This window comes from Pleuronectes platessa, chromosome 19 (assembly GCF_947347685.1).
Source record: "Pleuronectes platessa chromosome 19, fPlePla1.1, whole genome shotgun sequence".
NCBI lineage: Eukaryota > Metazoa > Chordata > Actinopteri > Pleuronectiformes > Pleuronectidae > Pleuronectes > Pleuronectes platessa.
Window position 1 is genome coordinate 10,154,192 of NC_070644.1, and position 23,752 is coordinate 10,177,943.

Genomic DNA, 23,752 nt, shown 5'->3' on the forward strand with positions numbered 1-23,752 from the left:
TCAGGAAGGTCAATATAGGCTGCCCCAGCTCGAACAAACTGCAACTCCTGAGAGCAAACAAAGTACAGGTATTCAAAGTCAATGGGTTGCCTGTTGATGACAGAAGTAAGTCTATCCCTGACTCTCTGCAGGAGCTGCCATCGCATGGGTTCCTGCAACAAGGTAAAACAAACCTAAGATAACATGAAAGTAAGATAACAAAAAGATAGTGGTTTCACACATACAATTTTAAGCATGCACTTATTAGTATAAAACTTGATTTTACTGCAAGAAATTTCATCTATCATTTTTATAATCATAATATGCTTATATTAAGGTGCATAACATTGTAATGTGATCATACAGAGCATAGCATAAATGTTATTAACAATTGATTCCGGTAATGCACAAGCTGTACAATACTACAGGACAATACTGGAAAACAAGTAATATTTGATCTCTTATTTCCCACAATGACAACACCATGAACAAATATAAATTTGAAGAAATGAGCCAATACCCTACCTGGGCCTGTGATCTGCCCGGTTGGTTTTCCATTCTGGGAAACAGAGAAAGTATTATTAGCTATGTGTTTAAGCCATTTTCACCACCAGTAACACCAATACTACCGTGTCACTACACATTCCCATACTTATAAAGCTAAGTAACCATAAAGCCATATTCCCAAAGGTTAATTTCGGTTGGTGGCCCAAACGTTGGTTCATCGAGATAAGCAGTAGGTGGCGCAGCGCCAATCAAACCTCAAACGTTGAAAAACAATGTAGAAAACCCGATGGAAATATGACATTGATGTTTGTTTCATTTATTCATTTGAGGAAGGTTACGGTCTCCTCATCGCTCCACACAGATCTGATGTTTTCGTCTGCCGCTATTATTAACATTGAAAACGCATACAAAAACATGTGGATGGAAACCCAGACAGCTCAGCTAGCGCGACACCTAAGATGAGAAAGTGACTAACGCTAACTAAGCTGGCTACAGGCTGATCAAATAATACAGCACATCACAAATATAACATAAGCTAACGTTAGATCGTTGAACACAAATAGTCCTGTTAACTAGTAGCTACATGCACAACGTCATGCAGGCTAATAGGCAGCCTGGGCACGTAACGTACCTATGACTAGCTAATTGAGCTAAGCTAGCAGCTACAGGCTGATAAAATAATGTATTTTTTAACCCATTACAACATCCACATATCGTTAAACAAAAGCAATCTACATGCACCAGTTGAAACATAACATTCTTGCTATTACTATGACGGAAGACATACCTGCGCATTGATTTTCTATCCTCTCGGCTCCCGAGTCCCACTCGTTCTCATCATGGACTTCAAAACTCCCTCTCTCGTTACTAACTGTGGGTGTTGCCAAGCTGTCACTCCGATCGAGACTGGCCAATAGAGACGTGTCTTACATCTTTTGGCGTAGGTCCCGCCCACGAGATTCAGCTCAACAGCAAGCAAAGCTTTTGGATTCGCAAACAAAACTTTTGGATTCGCAAACAAAACTTTTGGATTCGCAAACAAAACTTTTGGATTCGCAAACAAAACTTTTGGATTTGCAAACAAAACTTTTGGATTCCCATTAATACATTTTTAATCACATTTATTTAACTTGCAATAAAACATTTTTTGATTGCAGTGTTGATAGTTTTGCTCTCAAATCTATTTTTTGATTGCAGTGTGGAAAGTTTTGCTCTCAAACCTATTCTTTTTGATTGCATAATAAAGACACAAATCTACCTCCATACTTTGGAGATCACCCGAGAATCCACGTCTCGAGATGGAAACTTGAATGCACTCATCTGAAAAACACACACACACACACACACACACAATGAACTGAACAGCAGGGGGAGCAATGAACCCCTCAATAGTAGGTGGGCAAAAAGAGTCTGGTCTGAGAATGTGTGTGCAAGTGTTCTAACTTAGTGGACTGTTAAAGGTGACCCTTGCTGAATGACAGTCATATAGCAATTAACAGCTCTTGCTTTATGTATTTTTACTTTACTTTCATTATTTATTCTTTTTTTTATCATTTAAGAAGTACTCAGCGTTACTTCCTCAGAAAGGACCACTACAGTTTTCCATTCATTGATAAATTAACCCTGTAATATGTTTAATCACAGTGTAATACTTTTGTCTAACAGTCTATGAGTCTGTAACATACCTTGTCTAGCACCACGTCACTGATTGGTGGGAGTCCCTCAGGTTTCTGTATGCAGGCAGGCTTGAAGCTCAACTGGAAGGCCCTGTCATACGTTTTACGCTTCCCACGCACAAAGCGTTTAACAAGGCAGAAAAAGAGGGATAAATAGAAAAGGGTACGTTTCCCCATTGAGTTATTATTGTTATGGTTTCCAGGAGGACATACAGCTGTTATTACCGACACAAATGACACTAATTTAAAACCCATTGGTATCTTACAATAAATAAGCTCTTCAAATTCCTTACTTATGGGCCTATAAGTATTTGCTTGATATAATTTATAACAAAAACAGAAACATGATGAAATAATAAAGCCCGTAATAATTACATTTTAAGAATTGGATCATTTCATGCCAAATCATCGTACTTTTGGGCCACACAGTAACAGATCTTAATTAAATTGAATGTGCTGATTTGGTCACATGAGAAACACATGGAACTGAAATTTGACATATCACAGATCCTAATTAATGGAGATATGGGCTATCCAGGTTTATTATTTAGGGGTACTCTGACTTTGGTCATATCTCCTTTAACATGAGAATGTTTCTCATATCATGTTAAAAGCTCTAGATGTAAAAACTGTCTTGGTTAGATTGTTAAGAGTTGCACTCCTTCCTCTTAGGTTCTGTGGAAATAGTTTAATAGAATGGTGAGAGTGTTGGGTCAGACCTGGCCCTGGTTTGGTGTGGGAGGCCCGTTTTGTCAAAGGCTGCTGCCGTTGGGGCTGCTGGGGCTGTTGCTGTGGCTGAGGCCGCGGCTCTGGAGGCTGGCTGCTGCTCAGCTGCTGCGATTTGAGGTAGAAAATGTGAGGATAATGAGGTTGCAGTCATAAAAACTAGCAACACAGAAAACCAGAAAGACAGGCACAGACATGAAGGCAGAGCGCATACAAACAGATAAACAAACATCAAGCCCAAATGCCGGATTAAGTAGACAGTCCAATGGGGGTGTGGTTAAGAAAAAGACAGGGGGGAGCCAGAGAGAATGAAGACCAAGGTCGGAAGAATGGGTTTGATACAAAAATAAAAGGGTCGAAAAAAGAGAGAAAAAGAGAGAAAAGCTAGTGTGATATGTGATCAATATTTAGCATGGCCCTTGAAGGAGATTCTAAATATTGAAATGGCCCTTGATAGAAAAAAAGTTTCTCCTACCCCTGAATGAGAGCAACCATCAACTGTAAACAGGTCAGTGTGTTTCTTTCACCTGTGCAGCCCGCAGGGAAGGGAAAGGCATGGGTGCCATGGGCTTCATGATTGGCTGATTAGTGGGGTAGACGGCTAGAGGAGTCTGTGAGACAGGCTGTTTGGAAGACGTGTTTGTCGGGATGGTGGGCCTAGCAGTCTGTATCTGAGTCCTCTTGAAAAACTGTAGGTAAGATAGGAGAGAAACACAAAAGACATTAAGTACGATCCAAGAGACAGCTGACTCATTTCTGCAGGCTGCCATGCTTTGATCTAAAGTACAAACAAGTTCATTTTTTTAGACGACTATTCTTCTTATGTTTAAGGCAAAGTTCAGATGGACATCTATTAAATAACATTATATACAATTCCAAAAAGTTTTACGAATAACCAGGGAATAATTACCTGATGATGTGTCTGTCACGTCTCAGTAGCAATCTGTTGGGTTTCTGATATATCACCTAGCCCTTGATCTTTAGTGGACAAAGTCAAAAGCCAAAGTTTAGCAAATAGTACAGGGAGCTAGGCACAAAAACCATATCAATAATTATTGTAATATAATTCTCATCAATAATTGAATAACTAAAGACATTCCCTTATATCTTTGTCTTCTGACACTGGGAAAAGATATGGTTATGATGATGATGGTGGAAGAAGAGAAGCAGGAGGGAACATACAGTTGGGTAAATTACCAGATGATGCGTCTGTCGTGACTGTAGCAAACTGGTGGGTTGTGAGGAGATGTCCAGCAATGAGGGAGAGAAGGAATGATGACAAATAAACGTCAAAGGAATAACAGAGGACATTATAGGACAGAGAGCATCACTCAGGAGAGAAAAAATATCTGCCTATAAACTTACAAAAAAAAAATGAATTGTGTAATTTATCATGATAATTCCTGATATATCACCTAGCCCTTGATCTTTAGTGGACAATGTCAAAAGCCAAAGTTGGCAAATAGTACAGGGAGCTAGATAGAAAAATGATATCAATAATTAACGTAATATAATTCTCATCAATAACTGAATAACTAAAGACATTCTCTTATATCTTTGTCTTCTGACACTGGGAAAAGATATACGGTTTTGATGATGATGGTGGAAGAAGAGAAGCAGGAGGGAACTTACAGTTGGGTAAATTACCAGATGATGCGTCTGTCGTGACTCTGTAACAAACTTGTGGTTTGTGAGTAGATGTCCAGCAATGAGGGAGAGAAGGAATGACTACAATTAAACATCAAAGGAATAACATAGCACATTATAGGACAAAGAAAAATCTTCCTTTAAGCCGAGGCGCATCTTGGACAAGCTGCAGTTCACTGGGTGGCCACTAGTGGCGGGCTCCAAGAAGGGGTCAATTCCCATGTTAATGAAAAGAAACTCACTATAAAATAATGTTATGTGTTGTGTATGTTCCATCTGGTTCTTATAGTTTATTCTGTGTTCAGCAGGTGGAAGCACCACAGATTTTCAAACAGAACCGATGTACTGGGCTCTGGGTTTGTATCCTCATGGTTAAATGCACATATTGTAAGACGCTTTGGATAAACGTATTGAAAGAAATAAAACATTGTACAAATAGATAAAATGTCTTTCTACCTCATCTGTAATATTCAAGGTGATAATCTCCCACAGAGCTGTTGATAACAGTCAATCAAGTCTCTCCACTTCTCTCTGAAGACATAATTATATACTTAATATTAGAACGGTTTACAACACCGGTGTGTGCAGATTATAATCATATCTAAACTGTAACTGTAAAGAGGGGGATGAGTGTGTCGGTGACAGGTCACATGTCAAAATCACGACTGTTTGCTGTCCTGGCTCCTAAATGGTGGAATGAGCTCCCCATCGACATCCAGACACCAGAAAGTTCACACATCTGCCGCAAACTAAAAACTTACCTCTTCCGACTATACCTTGAATAAAATTTGAAACTAACAATTTAGTAGTACTTAAAATGCACTTACTTATAGCACTTTATAGTTTTGCTTAATTTTTTAAGAAATTGTACTTTCTTGATTCTTGTTGTTCTAGGTTTGTACCCTCAGGTTTGAATGCACCTATTGTAAGTCTGTTTGGATAAAAGCGTCAGCTAAATGTAATGTAATGTAATCTTGTGGAAATGCAACGCTGCGACCATGAGAAGCAGCCTGCAGTTATCATGCAAAGGTAAGGATCATATAAACATATAAAAGTGATATCAAAGTGAAATATCGCAGTGTTCAGAGTTGACAAACTCGTTCTCTGGTTGAGACTCACTTTCTTCTCTGTGCCCTTTCCTTCCTTCTCCTCCCCGGCTTCGTCATCGGCCTTCTGCTCTCCGTTCTCTGTGGGCCCTGCATCGCCTGCCCCCGCCTTGCTGTCACCCTCCTTAGTCTCGGCCTCCTTGGTTGAAGATGCCACCGGCTCCTCCTCCGTGGCTTCGTGCCTCCGCTGTCAAATTACTCAAGAACAACTGCAAAGGGGGAGCAGCACACTAAGTGGAAAGAAGCAGATTGGGTCAGAGAAGAACCAATTACATTTGGAGCAGATCTGAATTGGGGGGGGGGGGGGCAGATTATCTTTTAATTGAACCCTAACAATGGAAAGAGCAGATTTATGATCATTTTCTTTATGGTCTGTATCTGTATAGTTGTTTTCTAGTCTTGATGACCTCTCAAAGTGCTTTAGTACTGTTCTTGCCATTCAACAATTCACACATCAACATGCAGCACTTTCTAGATGAGAAGGTGCAAATTTGGGGATTCAGCCCCTGGCCCAAGGACACTAAGGCATGCAAATGGGGAAGACTGGGATTGTACTGGTAACCTTCTGGTCAGAGGACGACCGCTCTAGCCCGAGATATTCATCTGATGACAGTCTTAGTGTTTTCTCAGGGGATAACTCGTGGAAGTTGATGAAAGGAGAGCTCTGGAGCTCAGGTAATGCTCAACCCCGGGGGCCTCACCTTTCTCTGCGGCAGTGGAGGGGGCCTTCTCCTGGGTCGGAGGCGCTGCTGCTCGGCGTAGCGGCATCACGCACACGGGATGAATCTGCATTGAGGAGAACAATCAATCAATCAAATTTGATTTGTATAGCCCATATTCACAAATTACAATTCGTCTTATAGGGCTTTAACAGGGTGTGACATCCTCTGTCCTTAAACCTCAGCAAGAGTAAGGAAAAACTACTAAAAACCCTTTTAACAGGGTAAAAATACGTAGAAACCTCAGAGAGAGCCACATGTGAGGAATCCCTCTCCCAGGACGGACAGAAGTGCAATAGATGCCACGTGCAGGAAAACATCATCAAGATTAAAGTTTTCAAGATTAAAGACTAAAGTCTCTAGCAGCATTTGATGAGGGTAAACATCCCGAAGGACAACCCCAACATGACATGCCAAGCAGTTCCGCTGCGATCACAGTCCATGGCCAGCAACCAGCAGGACCACGATCCACCATCCAGACCAGACGCCACTCCAGTCCTCAGTCACCGTCCACCGCCACCCACCACGAGCCGCCGCTGCGGTCCTGGTCCAATGCCCGTACCCGATGCCAACGCGACACAGGGTCCGCCACCACGACCCCCGGTGCGCGATCAACAAACCGCAATCCATGGTGCGACCACAGAGGCCCTGGATCTGCGGGTGATAAAGCAAAGGGATTCCGGGGAAGGGGGATAGGGATGGAGAAGAGGAAGGAGAAGCTGGAAAGAGAAGCTCTGTGTGTCATGTGTCATAAAATAGAACAAGTAACGTTCTGGCGCACTAATTAGCTCTAACTATAAGCTTTATCAAAAAGGAAGGTTTTGAGCCTACTCTTAAACGAACAGATGGTGACTGCCTCCCGAACTGAAAGTGGTAGATTATTCCAAAGGAGAGGGGCTTGATGGCTGAAAGCTCTGGCTCCTACTCTACTTTTAGAGACTTTAGGGACGACAAGTAGGCCTAAATTCTGGGAGCGGAGTGCTCTAGTGGGTTTATAAGGTACTAACAGCTCTTTAAGGTAAAAAGGCGCTATATTATTAAGGGCCTTGAAGGTGAGGAGAAGAACTTTAAATTCTATTCTAGATTTAGCTGGAAGCCAGTGTAGCGATGCTAATACTGGAGAAATGTGCTCTTTTCTCTTGGTTCTCGTCAGGACACGTGCTGCGGCATTTTGGACAAGCTGTAGAGTCTTTAACGACCTCCTGCTGGAGCCTGATAATAATGAATTACAATAGTCCAGTCTCGATGTAACAAAGGCGTGGACTAGTTTTTCTGCATCTTTTTGTGAAAGGACATGTCTGATTTTTTAGATATTACGCAAGTGGAAAAAGGCGGTCCTAGAAATTTGTTTTAACCCTCGTGTTGTCCCTGCTTCCTCATGCTGTTGGCTGTGAGCGTTTGGGTAGCGATTTGACTAACGCTTGTTTGCGATACCCTGCTTCAAACACACAGACGCACGCGCACACGCACAGCCCACCACACATCAGCTCGCGCACGAAGGGCAATAGAAAAGCGAACAGCCCTTGCAGATGTATTTGTCACACCCGCTCCAAGTTGCGTGCCGGTGTGACGTAGGACCCCTGGGATGCCCGCGTTGGCGAGTCTCATCGACCTGGGTCTCTGAGACCCGAAGGCTCGCGCTGAGGAGCTTGCGCGGCCGCTCGCGTTGAGGACCGTCTCTCCCATCGGCGTCCCCGTGACCCTGAGACTCGCGGAGCCGGGCCTGTCCGGTTTCCCGCGTCATGTCCTCGAGCCTGTTCTTGCTCCGTGATGAGAAGAAGAAGAAGAAGAAGAAGAAGAAGAAGAAGAAGAAGAAGAAGAAGAAGAAGAAGAAGAAGAAGAAGAAGAAGAAAAAAACACATTTTTATTATTTCTCTTATAGCTGAACGATTCGCGAGGCTGGACCGACCCGGCTGCCAGTGTCGTGCACTCGAGACTGTTCTTGCTCGGTGATGAGAAGGAGAAGAAGGAGAAGGAGAAGGAGAAGAAAAAGAAGACTCGTGCGCAGTAATAATAATAAAAAAGAAACACATTTTTATTATTTCTCTTATAGCTGCAAGACACACGCAAAGACGTAGGGCCGGTGTGACATGAGGCCGGTCGCTTGTCGGTCGGGGTCCCTGTGACCCTTAGACTTGCGACGTTGGACCGACCCGGCTCCCTCCGTTGCGTAATGGAACCTGTCCCTGCTTTCAAATGCACGTGCACACGTGCACACGCACAGCCCACCACACATCAGCACGCGCAAGAAGGGCAATAGAAAAGGGAACAGCCCTTGCAGATGTATTTGTCACACCCGCAGCACTTTGTGTGAGTTTTACAGTCCTTGTTCCTGGGGCATATCTGACACCTCTTCCTCTTGCTCGCGGCGAGCGGGGCCGCGGCGGCCGCGACGGCCAGAGCTAGACTGGAGGCCGGACCCTGGGATTGTTGCTGTTGCTGTCGTTGTTGCTGTCTTTGTTCTTGTCACTGCGGGACTAGGGCCGGAGGGGCAGCCGGACGCTCGGGCCGAGCGTCGTCTCGGTCCGAGCGTCGTCTCGGTCGCTGTCATCGTCTCTCGGCTCGGCGGCGGCTGCGGCTTCGGCTGCGGCGGCCGCGGCCACTTTCACGGCCTTCACGACCGCGGCGGACGCCTCGGTGCGTGGAACGCGCTCCCGCCGCGCGATGTAAGGCGCCACGAGAGCCTTTCCTAGCCGCTCGAGGAACACCCTGCGCTTGTTCCGCTTGCCCGGCATCCAGTCGGGGTTGACCTCTCGCCATATCACAAAGGCGTTGTAGGAAGAGACGTCGAGGATGTTGTGGAAGACGACCAGGGGCCAGCGCGCGGTCATCCTCCTGCAGCTGTACGTTCCGATCACCTTGTCCAGGTTGTCCACGCCTCCTTTGTTGCGGTTGTAGTCCAGGACGACGACCGGTTTGCCGTCCGCGCGGTCGCTGACGTCGGCCTCCGAGTGCCGCATGCTCAGGAGCACCACGTTCCTGTTTTTCTTCCTTGGGACGTACGACACCAGAGTGGCGGCGGGCGTGAAGGCGAACACGGAGGAGAACGCCGCTCGTCCCTTGACGGCGAGCAGCCGGGGCGGGAGCTCGGGCTTGTTCTTCCGAACCGTGCCGACCACGGTGACGTTCCTCTCCAGGAGCTGCCGTGCGAGTTCGTAGGAGGTGAAGTAATTGTCGCACGTGACGTTGCGCCCGCTCAGTCCCTCCGTGAGGTCGAGCACGACCCGCAGCCCCAGGTTCCTCTCCGGACGCCCGCCGCTCGGCTTTCCGGTGTAGACTTGCATCTTCCAAGCGTAGCTTGATCTGGCGTCGCACGCCACCCACGACTTGATCCCGTATTTCGCCGGCTTGCTGGGCATGTACTGTCGGAAAGGACAGCGGCCTGGCGCGAGTGTGTGAGCGCGTGTGTGTGAGTGCGTGTGTGTGAGCGTGTGTTTGAGCGTGTGTGTGTGTGGGTGGGGGGGGGGGGGAGACGGACGACAAACATGAATATCGACAATATCTTCGGCGGCGCGTACTCGAGCCTGTTGTTGCTCGGTGATGCGAACGACAAGAAGAAGAAGAAGAAGAAGAAGAAGAAGAAGAAGAAGAAGAAGAAGAAGAAGAAGAAGAAGAAGAAAAAGACTCTTGCTCAGTGGTAATATCAATAAAGGAAGAAGGAAATTCATTTGTATTCTTTTTTATAGCTGCACAGGACCCACGCGAAGACGTAGGGCCTGTAGCACGTCCCCGGCTGCCAACGGCGCGTACTCGAGCCTGTTGTTGCTCGGTGATGCGAACGACAAGAAGAAGAAGAAGAAGAAGAAGAAGAAGAAGAAGAAGATGAAGAAGAAGAAGAAGAAGAAGAAGAAGAAGAAGAAAATGAGGTGGCACACGTTTTTTCTAAAAATTATTTGTATTGCTGCACGCCACGCACAAAGACGGGAGACTGTCACACACACACAAACACATGCTGGGTCAACCAGACCCTGGGACAACACAAGGGTTAAAGCTAAGTTAACCACTTGCTGCTCCGAGCTATGTATTTATGTGCAGATGTTGACACGGAGCAGGAAAGGGAAAACGAATGTGAATCGAAAAGGAATACCTTAAAAAAATCATGTAAAGTCACCTAATAACATTGATAAAAACCTAATAAAAACAATAAGTAAAACCCGATTTACTATAAAATACAATTTCAAAAATTTCTAGGACTGCAAAGCAGCACTGGGCGGGCCCAAGCACATGCATTTTGAAGCATTGCATGCGTTTTTCCTGAAAAAAGAATTCCATATTTATTAATGAGAGTCTTATATACCCCATGATGTTGAGGGTCGAGGGTCGAAATGGGAATGGGGGGGATAGGGTTAGCAGGGTCATAGGGAACCATTGAAATGATAAGAGAGCAGATTCAAAGTTTGATAGCAAAACTTGATTGGCTGATTGAGATCTGATTGGATTACTGAAACAATACCCACAATCAGCTGATTAGAAAAACAGAGAACTGTGAATAAATGAGAAAGATGACATTCCTGATAGACATTATGCTGATCTTCATTAGTGTTTTCTTTTTGAGATGCAGATTTTATTTGTAACCTTTTAACCTTGTTTCACCAGCTAAGCTAAGCTAAGCTAAATGACAATACATCGAACAGATTTAAAATAGATCAGTTGAAAATTTGAAATAAATCGAATTTACGTTCAAGTCTGTGTGACTGTTACCCTTTCTCCCTCTACCCCCTGTCTCCCTCCAGCTGCCATCACTACAGTGTGATCTTCGCCAATGTTGCAACGCTTTTACAAATGGGGTCTGCCCCATGGCCTTCAAGACTGCGCCTGGCACACATTCCCACGCACATATACATATTCCAGGAGTGAAGGCTGGAGAGCCCAAGTAGATCTTTGCAAAACTTGAGATTTATATAAATTTTCTTCTCAACGCAATCTGTTTCAATTTTATGCAACATTGAAAACAGCATTCAGTAAAGGCTACGGAAACTGTTAAGCCTTCTGAAGTACAAAAACTTGAATTTCAATGCTAAATTCAATGCTCAATCACAGATAATTCAAAAGCTCTTTACTCAAGAAGATTCCAACCTCACATAGACACATTTCCTTTGACTTCTCTTTGACCCGATACCCATGTCCAATTCATTTTCCTAAGGACAATCGTCCTCGCTGAGTCATTAGTTGCAGGATTTGTGGGTGTTAGACATGGCGGCTTAACCTGAGTTTGTTTTATTCCATGTGGCAACCTTTCACTGACACTATCCATCTTCAGCACTACTGATCATTCATGTGTTAAGGAGCATGTGCTCCGTGTGGTTTCGGCTCTTGTTGTGCCTCAAGCCTAAAGCTGCATTACCATCTCAAATTAAACAATTTACACTGAGCTGAACTGTATATTTCAATACATTAAATTATATTTTCCTATCCTGATCTGAAATGACTCCGTTATTCAAGTTTTTTTTTAAACATTAGGTGCAGCTGAAGGTTTAATGTTCTTCATGTGAAACACAACACTCATCAACAGCTGGGATTCTTATTTCAGTTTCCTAATAATAATAATAATAACAGACGGGCGTTGGGCATCAACCTTCCTCTCAGCATCAAGCCCACCAATTCTAATAACAGCACTATCATCAACGGCCCGAGGAAATAACAACAAATATTTGACGAAAGCAAGGTTTGAAGAACAAAATTAATATTTCAAATAAAAATCATTATTTCTAACCTTGTCAATGTCTTGACTATATTTTCTATTCATTTTGCAACTCATTTGATAAATAAAAGTGTGAGTTTTCATGGAAAACAAGAAATTGTCTCGGTGACCTTAAACTTTTGAACGGTAGTGTATATGGTAAAATATCTGGAGTCCCTTTGGTAATCATGGGACTACAACACTAAGTTGATTTTGCACGGGGACATAATCACAAAGCCTGGATGTCTCTGTCAGCCTCCTCATGTAAACCAATCCTGCTCACACCTGCAGGTGGGGATGATTGCCTTTGCCACAGGATGGTTTTTGTAAGTCCGGCCAGAGGATGACTTAATGTGACCTCTTTGAAAAGGGTGTGTCCCTTCCTATAGTATTTAAACTCTCCTCTACTAAGATATACATTCAGTCCTGAAAATGGCTCTGGGTTTTTTGGTGTTCTTTCTGTTTGCATGGTCAAGTTTAGAACTGGAAACCACACAGGCATTGAATGTGACTAAAAAATGTGAGGAGGACACCAACGCTTTCCTCTGGGAACTAAACCAGGAGAGACCACGGGAATACGCTGTCAACAGTAAGTGATGCTGCCTTTTTAAAGAAGTAAGTTAATTATGAAAATCGACAATGTGAGATTTGTGATAGTTCCAACTATGAGACAATAGATTTAAATTCACATCAAAAAGAAAAGATTCCCACATAGATATCGGTTTTCTTAGATTACAAAAATATATGCAGTACTAAAAAACTGTAAAATTATGAGGCCAGTGGTTATAGGAGTCTTAATTAATGTATTTAGATAGATATATCATTTTATTTACTTGTAGACTATCTAATTATAAATTTTTAAGTTAAAAAAAATGTTTTGTCTCTTTCTTTTTAGACACTTTAGATGCTTGTTTATGGATGAAATAGGTTCTGAAAACAAAGTTATTCAATTACTCTTCATTATAATTATTTTCATTGTTATTATTATTGTTATTAATGATTTTTTTTTCATAAAATGAAACTGAATTTAATTAATAACTATTTATGTTTGTAACTTTTATATAAGTTTGAAAGATTTAGTCTCTGACAAACCATGGAAAATGTTGAATACAATCCCTATATAGCGATGTTAAAGAAGGTGAATGAAAAATAATTGTTGGTCTATTTGTGTTTATCATCAGTGTATGATGCGTTTGGAAAGATGGGCAGCAATGTTGAAGGAGGTAATGTCAACCAGCCGGGCTCGCGGCAGCAGTGTCAGTCTTCCCATGGCTCCACCTTCTCTGGACAGTACTGCCAGGTGTTTCTTCAGCAGGTAACAATATGAACCATCATTTTTAGAGATAAAACCTTGTCCTTGCATCTAGCTAAAAGGATGGGAGATTTATATTTCAATTGCAGTGTTTTTACTTACCCAGGAAACAGTCCACTATTTTGTGGGTATTTGTGTTCCTGACTCCTGCAAGGAAGAGGATGTGGAAATGCTGGTGCTATACGGTCAGTGATTCTAAAAGTCTTGATTCACTCAGTTTATTTGGTGAAATTTTGTTATCTCCACATCTTGACTTTTTTAACAGGAAGACTTCAGATTGGTCAGAGGTCCCTCATTCCTCCTTTTCCTTCCATCCTGGTCAATCAAACCGCTCAGGCCCTGTTGATGACCCATTGTTTGTCCAACACCGTTTCCCCAGATGCATTCGATGTCACCTGCCTGTCAGTTTACTCTCTACTGAATTATTTCCATGAGTATTGAACTGGAGAAATGCTTCTTTACATGTGTAGGACTTCATCTGAGGGATTCTACACTCCATCTAAAATACTGGTACCTTTTCTCCTGCAGGTTTGTGTGTTCTGTGATGGTCACGATTCCTCTTGCCGCCACCCTGCTCACCGCTATAATAAGGTGGAAAAAGAACAGGGAGGTCAGTCCGTCTCTTGAATCATCCTCTATAAACACTGGCCTCAACCTTTATGGGACCCTGAAGAGCAATGGCTCCTCTGGCAGTGAAAGGAACGGTGGCAGCCTAGAGGAAAAGGGTAAGTTCACAGGAACTGGTTCCAAGCTGTGACTGCAAGATCAACAGAAAATAGATAATGAAATAGAGACTGAAATAGGGTTGTAATGATACTAAAACTAAACAAAGACTTTGATATGAATGTGTAAAAAACAACGCTTCATCTTCAGCCACGTGACGAAGAGAAATCACTTAGGCCACTTGTATTTGCGACCCTACTCTTTCTGTCACAACCCAAAAGTTGTGACAATAGGTGAGGATCATTTACATATACAATACATTTAATCAATAATTAATTCATCGATATGTACAAAGAATGGATATACACTAAAAACTGTAAAAAAAAAAAAAATAAGCCACAAAAGGCGTTGAGGATCAGTTGATTTGCTTTGGTTCGTTTCTTCGATACCATCAAAAGGGAAATTTATGGAGATTGCATCATTTTTAAACACACGTTATTGAAAAAGTATCAAAGTATTGATACTTTTGAAAACCCTACTAAACAGCTACACTTTGTACTAAAATAAAATGTACATAATCAACCACAGCAGAACATCTGTTACATTTTGAAACCAGATATAAAAGTAATTTATGTGCAAGACAATTTCAAAAATAATTTCAAGGTGCAGTAGCCAAATCTTTATATTTATAGATTGCTTCTTTTTTTTTTTTATATATATAGTAGATAGCACCAGCCACAAACCACTGTGTTTTCCTCGAAGCTGTGTGAACCGGGGCCTGGGGGCACTTTCTCTTCAGAATACCAGCCAAGGTGTCCTGAGCACCTCCTCATCCATCCCAGGAGGAGGCCACTCCTCCCTGCATGGCATCCGTGTCCTCAGCCTGTTCTGGATCATGTGTGGCCACTCCACCCAGTTTTCTGTCATAAACAACCTGGGTATGAGATACCGGTATTTGCTCATTCAACTTCGAATTCTTCCCATTACTCACATATCATTGTACCTATGTTGTATCATCTCTGTTGCAGATAACAAGAAACATTGGGAGAAAGCAGCAAAGAGCAACCCTCTCTATGTGATTGCCTTCGCTGGACCCGTTTTTCTGGCTGTTGACAGCTTTTTGCTGCTGGGGTGAGAAGAAGCGTAAAGACAGTGGTGGAATCGACAAGCGGGTTCGAGGCAGTTCCAGAATTTCCCCTGTCAGCCCCTTAATTAAAAGGGCCAGGAAAATGTCAGAGTGGGCCTATGTGAGAATGGCACAGTGAAATGTATAGAAAGTTCAAGAGAGGGGGCGTGTTGATGACGTTTCTAACACACAAAGTACGCATAACTTAAAGAGTACACAAATATTTCCTGTTGTGAATGTGTCGGACAGTCTCCTGCAATGTTCCTGATATGTAAAAGGCAGAATTCAGAAAAATAACCAATTTCTGGATATTATATTCTGGTGTTCATGCCTGAAAGCTGTTACAATCTAATGTATCTGAAAAAGGTTTACGGGTGAGTTTAAAGGCAGCTTCTGTGTTTTAGGGGTCTGCTCAGTGCCAGGTCTCTGCTAAACTCCATCAACAGGGCTGATGGCAAACTGAGCATCTCTATGGTGGCCAGCTACCTCTTCAAAAGGATTAAAAGGTACTGTGTAATCAACTCACCTAATCATCTCATGCAAATCGGTTAGTGTCACAAAGACATTTTTTCTCATCAGAATCTCGACGCCCTTCATTTAAAACGTGATCTCAGAACCAATGTCGATTTAATTGTTTCTTTCTCTCATTACAGGATTCAACCACTGCATCTGTTCATCCTGTGTTTCACCACTGGCCTCACCTCTTTAGTACGGGGGGGGCCATACTGGTTCCAAATCATGGAGACAATGGCGGACTGTAAGACGTACTGGTGGGGGAACGTGCTGTTGATTAGCAATCTCATCCCATCCTCACAGCCGGTAGTAATTTTAAACTGTCTCTGGCTGTCTGTTGGAAATGTATTTGTATGTTTATTGACCCACTGTATTTTGCACATTTGTTTCTTCTCTCTCTCCAGTGCATCCCGTGGGCATGGTACTTGTCTCTTGACTTCCAGTGCTATGCCACCACTCCACTGTTGCTCTATCTTTACAAATTGTATGTCCACTTTGCTTTCATATCATTTCCAAAAATATTTTGTAATTGCAATGTTTTAAAACAGCCACCGCGTTACACACACGTAATCCTACCCATCCTATCTGGTGTTTATCAGGAACAAAGGTGTGTTTGCGGCTGTGGCAGGAGGCCTGATGCTGATGACCATTGCTTCTGGTGCCATCATGAATGCGCTCCTGCAGCTGCCCGTCTTCCAGCCATCTGCACTGTAAGATTGGGATCCAGTGCGAATGCATATAGGAACGAAATCTATCTAATAATTCCATAAATCAGTCTGTTGACACTGACACTTCATTACTGTAGAATCCAATGTAAAAGAGAGTAAAGCAAACTAGACATTCCATCTGTTTCTTTTGAATTAAAATAAATGTCTTTTTGTTCATTTTTGTAGGTTCCATTTGAATTATGGCTTACATTACTATGTGAAACCCTACACAAGATATGGGCCATTTTTAATAGGGGTCTTGACTGGAATATATTTGACCACAAAGAAAGATCAGGTCCTAAAGCAGAAGGTAAGAATGTTTGATTATATTGAAAAGCATCTCTGGCATATATGCATCACTAATGTTTTTCAACAAGCATCATATGCTTGTTTGTAATATCAGATCAAAATAAAAGTGACAATGCTGCCCTCATGTGTGTTGCTGCAGTGGCAGGCAGCACTTGGTTGGTTCTGCTGTCTTTCACTTATGGCTGTGGTGGTTGGATTAGCCTACGTCCTAAAGGAGGAGCCAACCTCTCTGTCGTTGCCACATGCCTTCTATCAAGGACTGCACAGAACCCTCTGGGCTTTGGCTGTGACCTGGATAATAGTGGCCTGTGAGGAAGGTTATGGAGGTAAACAAAACCTGAGTCCTGAGTCCAAAAACCTGTTGGTTGTTGAAATATTCCATCTATAAATAAAGTAATCTGGGTCTGGGGTGTCATTCATTAAAGCAGTTGACATGAAAGTAATGGAAGTTGTCAGTTAGTGATGTTTTCATGCATTTTGGGGGCGTGGCTTTGACTATGGGTGGGTGTAGGATTTATCGTTGCATTTTTTTCAAAGTGTAGCCTGCTCGGCTTTCCATGATTACCAACCCGAGCTTTAAGAGCATATTACACTTAACATGCAAAAACATTTTTTAGCTTGCTTTTTCAGTGGTAGCATGTGTGTATATTTCCGGTCAAGTAATAAGTGAGATATTTTACTCATGAAAGCAAATATATGAATGTATTTTAAATTTTTGATTCTCCAGGTTTTATCAAGAGCTTCTTGTCATTGGGTTTCTGGCTTCCACTTTCCAACATCAGTTTTGCCTGCTACCTGTCACATCCTATTTTCATCATCATCTATATAGGCCTGCAAGAGACCCCGATCCACTACACAGACTTAAACTTTGTAAGTGGTCCGTTTCATTTTGGTTCATAAAGCCTACAGCTGACCAGACTTGGCTCTCTCTTTATATATATATATACAATCTTAACTTAGTGCACTGTGTCTTCTCTCTTCATTAGATGTACATTTTTCTTGGCCATGTGGTGCTGACCCTGGTGGTGAGCTACGTGCTGACTGTGCTGATTGAGAAGACCTTCCTTCTAAAATACAGCCGTACATAGATGCATGTCCGAGCACAATAGAGAACCTTCATCCACTCGTTATACCTTCATTTCTATACTCTTCAGATTGATATATGTTTATATATATTGAAAATAGATTTAGTTTTCAATCAAGCATACAACAAATAACACGGATGTAACATTTTATTTGTTATATCATTATATCATTACATATACTATTTGTGCCTCGTTCATTATTAACCACAGTCCTGTGTTACCATTTATAGCTTTAAACCTGTTTAAATTTTGTTAGATAATTATCAAATTAATTGACCGAGCCTTTTCTGTCAGGTCTCTCACTCTTTGGAACAACCTCCCAGAGGAGCATCTCTCTTAAAGACACATTTTTATACGTGTGTATCCTTCTCGTACTGATCCTACCAAGTACTCTTTATTCTTTTCTCATCAGTGACACTTTTTAAAGTATTTGTGCTCTAATGTTGTCTGTTATTCAAACTGCTCTTAATCATTTCCTATTGTTTACCTTTAATTTTTAATTTTTAACTTGTAAAACCTCTTGTAACTGTGTTTTGCAATGTATTACTTAAATAAAGTGTATGATTATGATTATGATGATTATTATTTTAACTTTCAATGTACATACATGAATTATCAATACTTTTTTTATTTTATACTGTCATGTGCTCAGTTGTATAAGATTATTGCCAAATATGGTTTGGTATCTCTTTATAAGACTTTGACATAGTTAAGATGTGTCTCATATTAGTCAGTCACCTGCTATGACACTACTGCCTAAAGTGGTTTTGGAAAAAGCATCCTTTAACTGACCCTCTAGCACACATATAGACACACACACACACAAACAAACAAAACCTGGTGACGCACACGTCCACCATGTGCAGCACCGTTCCCCTCTGGCTCTCAACCGGGAAGTTGAGGAGAGACGGCAGACGCCAGGCCGAGACAGCCAGTGCAACAACACGGTGTAAAAATATATCCAGCTTGGGTAAGATGATACCTCTTTCTCCATGACTACATGGGTCCAAGGGGCCACAGCCAATCCATAACCCCACAACAACATGCCCAAGATGGTTTAACATGTCTGTGACTCCCGGAGCATTTAAAGTTACGATGTGAACGTTTCATTTGCCGTTGAGTAATATTTAATTTAGACAAGGAAATATTGATCATGGTTGACATACTCATATTGATATTAGTGCTGATGCCTAATTCTATATTTTGACCTGTAATTAAAAGATTAACTGTTGCTCCTACCACCACTGAAAACAAAAAAGTGGTTATTTTCCAATTTTGTGCAGATAATTTCAGTGCAGAATACTTGTCCGTCAACACACTATTTACAGCCCATCAGCTGTTCCCTACACAGAGACGTTAAATGGAGTGTGTGTGTGTGTGTGTGTGTGTGTGTGTGTGTGTGTGTGTGTGGGGCTGTGTTTGTGACTGTGTGTGTGTGTGAGGGATGTTAATTCTTAAATTTCATCATTAATGCCTCACCTTAACAATTGGTACCTGGTGGTGATGTTGGTTCATGATCGTGGTGGCTGCTGACCATGGATTATGATTACAACAACACTACTTGATGTAAAATATTTCTTCTCAGATACTCCGCATGATGATAACAATCCATCAAATCATTGACCATCAGTTATGCTACAAACTATTTATTCTAATAAACACTGCAAACACCCTTATCTTTCTTATGTTCTCCATTAAACGTGGCATATATTTCACTTCTGCCCTACAGAGACGTTATATGTGTTGCTGAACACAGATGTTCCAACATGCACAAGCACACATATATCTGTTAAAGCTACATCATAACAAGATCAGAACTTGTCCTGCCTCGTTCAAGTTCCATCCCAGGACATGATCAGTCGGATGAAATGTGACACAATTTGAGTAAAGCTTGTTAGTTAAACTGCTCTCCATTACATTACAAGGTTGTTTCATTATAATAAACCGCCCTCAAATATACCTTTCTATTTTATATCAAAAATGTAATCTCCAGAATCTCCAGTTTTGATGCAAAGTAGCATAAAACTACTCCCTCACACATAAAATAATCCAATAATATTTCCCTGTTGCTCAGTAGATTTTCCATGCAACACCAGAGCATGGGTGGGGGACACAAGTGTTACATAATGGCACAAAAAGAGTTCAAGGACATGACATAAATTCCACGTGTCCTCATCAACTTCTGTTTATTGTACTTTTAAAGATAATTTAAGCATTTGTGTGACTGTGTGTGTGTGTGTGTGTGTGTGTGTGTGTGTGTGTGTGTGTGTGTGTGTGTGTGAGGGATTTTAATTCATAAATGTCATCATTAATGCCTCACCATAACAATTGGTACTTGGTGGTGATGGTGGTTCATGATCGTGGTGGCTGCTGACCATGGATTATGATTACAACAAAACTGCTTCATATAAAATATTTCTTCTCAGATACTCCACATGATGACAATAATCCATCAAATCATTGACCATCAGTTATGCTAGAAACGGCTTATTCTAATCAACACTGCAAACACCCTTATCTTTCTGATGTTCTCCATTAAACGTGGCATATATTGCACTTCTGTCCGTCCTTGGAGAGGGATCCCTCACATGTGGCTCTCTCTGAGGTTTCTTGGTTCTTCTTACCCTGTCAAAAGGGTTTTCTAGTAGTTTTTCCTTACTGTGGGGTTGAGAGTTAAGGGCAGAGGATGTCACACCTTGTTATAGCCCTATGAGACAATTTGATTGATTGATTGATCACTGCACATGTTGTTTTGAGAAAGCAGGTGGAGCTCTCAGATGAGCAGTAGCTAGAAACAGTCTATTTTCTCTCTCTACCATTTTAAACTTGGAGCATTGCTGTTTTACGTGAGGCCAAGTCTCTGTTGTTAAACTACTTTTTACAACGTGTTGATTTTAGCCGTAAAAGTCTCTGTTCCATCTCACCTGTCACAGGAACAACGATGTAACAGCCGTCACCTGGTTACAAAACTGCCCCTTGCTGCTACTACAAAACAACCTTTAGGAAGCGGTTTACGGAAAAAATGTTGCAGTACATGCAATATAAGTCAAGTTAGATCCAATCAAAAGAAATAATTGTCAGAGATGAAGATTTGGAAAGGCCAGGAAAAGATCAGTGACAACCTACGGGTCACGACGTGCTATAGATCAAGTAGTCCGGCAGCTGGTTACCTTAGCTTAGTTTATTTTAGCTTATCTTATTTAGTCTTAGCTTAATTTAGCTCAGTTTTGCTTATTTAGCTTATCTTAGCTAAGCTTAGTTTCTGTTGACGAGTTGGGTGAGTTGTGTCTTTCTGCTTCAAATCTTTCTGCTCAACTAAAGCTAACTCCTGTATTTTAAATTTAGCAGACCGATAAAGTGGTATCAATCTTCTGAGCTACCTCCCTGCAAGAAAGCTAATAAACCCAAATTGTGAAACTGTTTCTTCTGATCCAATCTGACACCACTTCTGATTAATAAAAGCTTCAATGGACTTGAGAAGCTTGGCAAGTAAAAGCATCAATGTTTCATGCTTTTCCAAGTTAAAATCATCGCACCATTTAAATGATTGGAAAATAGCCCGCTGCTTATGTCATCACTTATGAGATAAGTCACACGCATACTGTGCAAGGTGAGCAAGGTCATTTCAAGGTGAGCAAATTCACAATTAATACTTTTTAAAAGAACAGTTTAGGCCTCATACGGTTGCAATGTTGCTTTGCCATTGCAGTTAGAGGTGTTGCCCCAGGAATGTGACTCTCTGTGTTACAGGTGTATTTTAAATTAAAAAAATTACATATTTGTTTTCAAATTCTAATCGCAATAAAGTTTGAAAGAGGGAAACACAGGATAACTTAATCTACAATATACAGTAGGGTTTAGACTTCTAACAGTGGCATTAAAATGAAATAATGAACATACTGGACAATGTCATCATACGAGTGAAAATTCACAAATTTTTTCCCTGTATACTAAATGTATAAATGCATGGGAAAAATTAACTTGGTTGCAGTCTTTGCCCATATTCTTATTCTTCAATCCTTATTCTCAACAGTCAAATAAGCCACATCCACTCTTATCATATCTACAGCAGAGTCATTGCGTAAATCAGGCCATCACCAAAAAGGCCTGTAAATATAGATATCCAGTGCTAAATATTCAAGATCGGCACATGCCCGCAATATCAGGTATCCGACTTTGTACTTGCGGGGGACAACAGTTAAAAATAGACTCACACCCCGAGACGGACGGCTCTGCCTGAACTCCCGCTGAAGTCCAACATCATAGGTCTATCTCCTCAACTTCATGGCTATGAGAAGGGTACGTACGACTTGCATGCCTGGAAATACCCCTTCACAAGCTTGATGACTCTTTTAATGACTCAAGTAATGATAATCCTTCAATGTTGTGTGATTCCACACAAACTCCAAATTCCAAACTTGTTAAAGGTTTTGTATTTGGGGTTCTCTTTGGGGAATAGACACTGCCAGTTACACTGCTGACAGGCTGACACACACATTTTGCCGTGCCGCATCATACACTTTGCCAAGCATCGGAATTAAATCGATTTGATTTATAAATATAATGAATTTTTATGCATATCAAAAGTACTTTTCACCTCCCTGCTTATTTTATAATGTCTCTTTGTCGAAAAAGTCTCGTATTTAGATTCAGCCAGTTGTGCTCCTTGATAAAATTGTGTTAAAATGTACTCAGAAGCTCGTTTAGCTCACGTCTTTAAGGCAAAACATTCGCATACAGACGCTTTACAAGATGCAGGCTCTTGCTGGTGGGACGGGGGTGGTGTGTGACTGAGGATGGATCTATTTTGAAACTGACACTTGAGATGAAATCGAATTACACTTTCTTGCTGTCAGCCACACATGTGCTGACAGCTTTATTGTTTTTCTGTAATTTCAGTACAGGTGTGATTTAATGCACTAATAAACAATTGATTTCAATTCAAAACTTAGAAATGGAAGTCACACGGACAATCTGTAGGTCACAAGCAAATGTAAATATGGAGTCAGTCAACTGTAGGTGATCGTCATCGATGGAATAAAAAAATGTATTTACATCTTTTTTAAAACATTCAATAATTGATTTTTGAATTTTGCATTTTTTTCAGAGTCTGATAAAATCCAACGTGTGTTTGTCAATAGACTCACCAAGTGTGACTCTGTGCTCCATAGTCAACATTTTAGACTCAAGGGCTCAGCTAGGTGTCCTTCAGTGCCACAGGAATGTGACTAATGCAGGTCATGGGTGAAGAAGTACTGGTATTTTTCCAGTGTCTGTGCCACCAGCTCCTGGTCCTGCAATCTTGTGTATCAGGCTGCGTGTTTCAGAGCCTCCTCCCTTCAACACTTCTCATCACGCATCTGCACGTATGCCATGCTGCATGTAGCGAGTAAGACAAACACAGGTTATATATCGTTTTAGTGCTTTGAAGAAGGTTATATTCTGACGGTCAACTCAAATTACTAATGGATTTCCTCCACAAATAAGGAGGTTATTTTTTCGTCTGTGTTTGTTTGGTTGTTAGTTATCGGTGTTATACAAAACTTGATCTCTCAAAGAATAATTCATGGATCTTGATGCAAACAAAACTGATACTTGTAGGCAGTGTGTGCAATTTTGTGCAGGATAATCTATTTACATTTTTTCTTATTTAAATGTGCTTTCATAATGGAACGGTCGGGCCTTGGCCAGTATAGTTACAACAGTAATCTAAAGGACAAAACTAGAAATTTAAGAAACTGCTTTGAAATAATCTCATAATGGTAACAGGTCACATTGTATATTTAAATTAATTTAAATTAAACCTAATTCTAACCCTTAAACCAAGTCTTAACCCCAAAATACTCCATTAAAGGGGGTCACAAAGTGAGGGCCAGACAAAATGTCCTCACTTTCCCAAATTGTCCTCACTCCGTAAGTTGTAGTCTCAAACTGGTCCTCACAAAGACAGCTGTAAAAGAGCACACACACACACGAGTCATGTTTCCATGACTTCAG

The 23,752-nt window shown here is 41.5% G+C and overlaps 1 protein-coding gene and 1 long non-coding RNA gene across 2 annotated transcripts; one reads left to right on the forward strand and one right to left on the reverse strand.

Moving 5' to 3' along the window:
• Positions 1-52: 52 nt before the first annotated feature.
• On the reverse strand, positions 53-1,420 carry LOC128425381 (uncharacterized). Its single transcript, XR_008333114.1, has 3 exons — positions 1,274-1,420; positions 505-538; positions 53-152 (listed from the first exon to the last, which is right to left on the reverse strand). It is a non-coding gene; the product is annotated as an uncharacterized LOC128425381 (long non-coding RNA).
• Positions 1,421-12,472: 11,052 nt separating this feature from the next.
• On the forward strand, positions 12,473-17,758 carry LOC128425315 (O-acyltransferase like protein). Its single transcript, XM_053411872.1, has 15 exons — positions 12,473-12,629; positions 13,222-13,355; positions 13,459-13,537; positions 13,618-13,753; positions 13,881-14,077; positions 14,741-14,953; positions 15,044-15,146; positions 15,546-15,647; positions 15,795-15,960; positions 16,059-16,138; positions 16,254-16,364; positions 16,548-16,671; positions 16,810-16,996; positions 17,398-17,540; positions 17,657-17,758. The coding sequence occupies exons 1-15, from the start codon at positions 12,473-12,475 to the stop codon at positions 17,756-17,758; spliced, it is 2,034 nt and encodes a 677-aa protein (XP_053267847.1).
• The last annotated feature ends 5,994 nt before the right edge of the window (positions 17,759-23,752 follow it).

What these genes read in the sequence shown, in the direction of transcription:
- LOC128425315 (XM_053411872.1), top strand. Translation starts at nt 12,473, where the DNA reads ATGGCTCTGGGTTTTTTGGTGTTCTTTCTGTTTGCATGGTCAAGTTTA. An exon ending in TGGCAGCCTAGAGGAAAAGG is followed by an intron (nt 14,078 to 14,740) that starts GTAAGTTCACAG and finishes TATATATAGTAG; the next exon opens with ATAGCACCAGCCACAAACCA. An exon ending in CTGTGAGGAAGGTTATGGAG is followed by an intron (nt 16,997 to 17,397) that starts GTAAACAAAACC and finishes TTGATTCTCCAG; the next exon opens with GTTTTATCAAGAGCTTCTTG.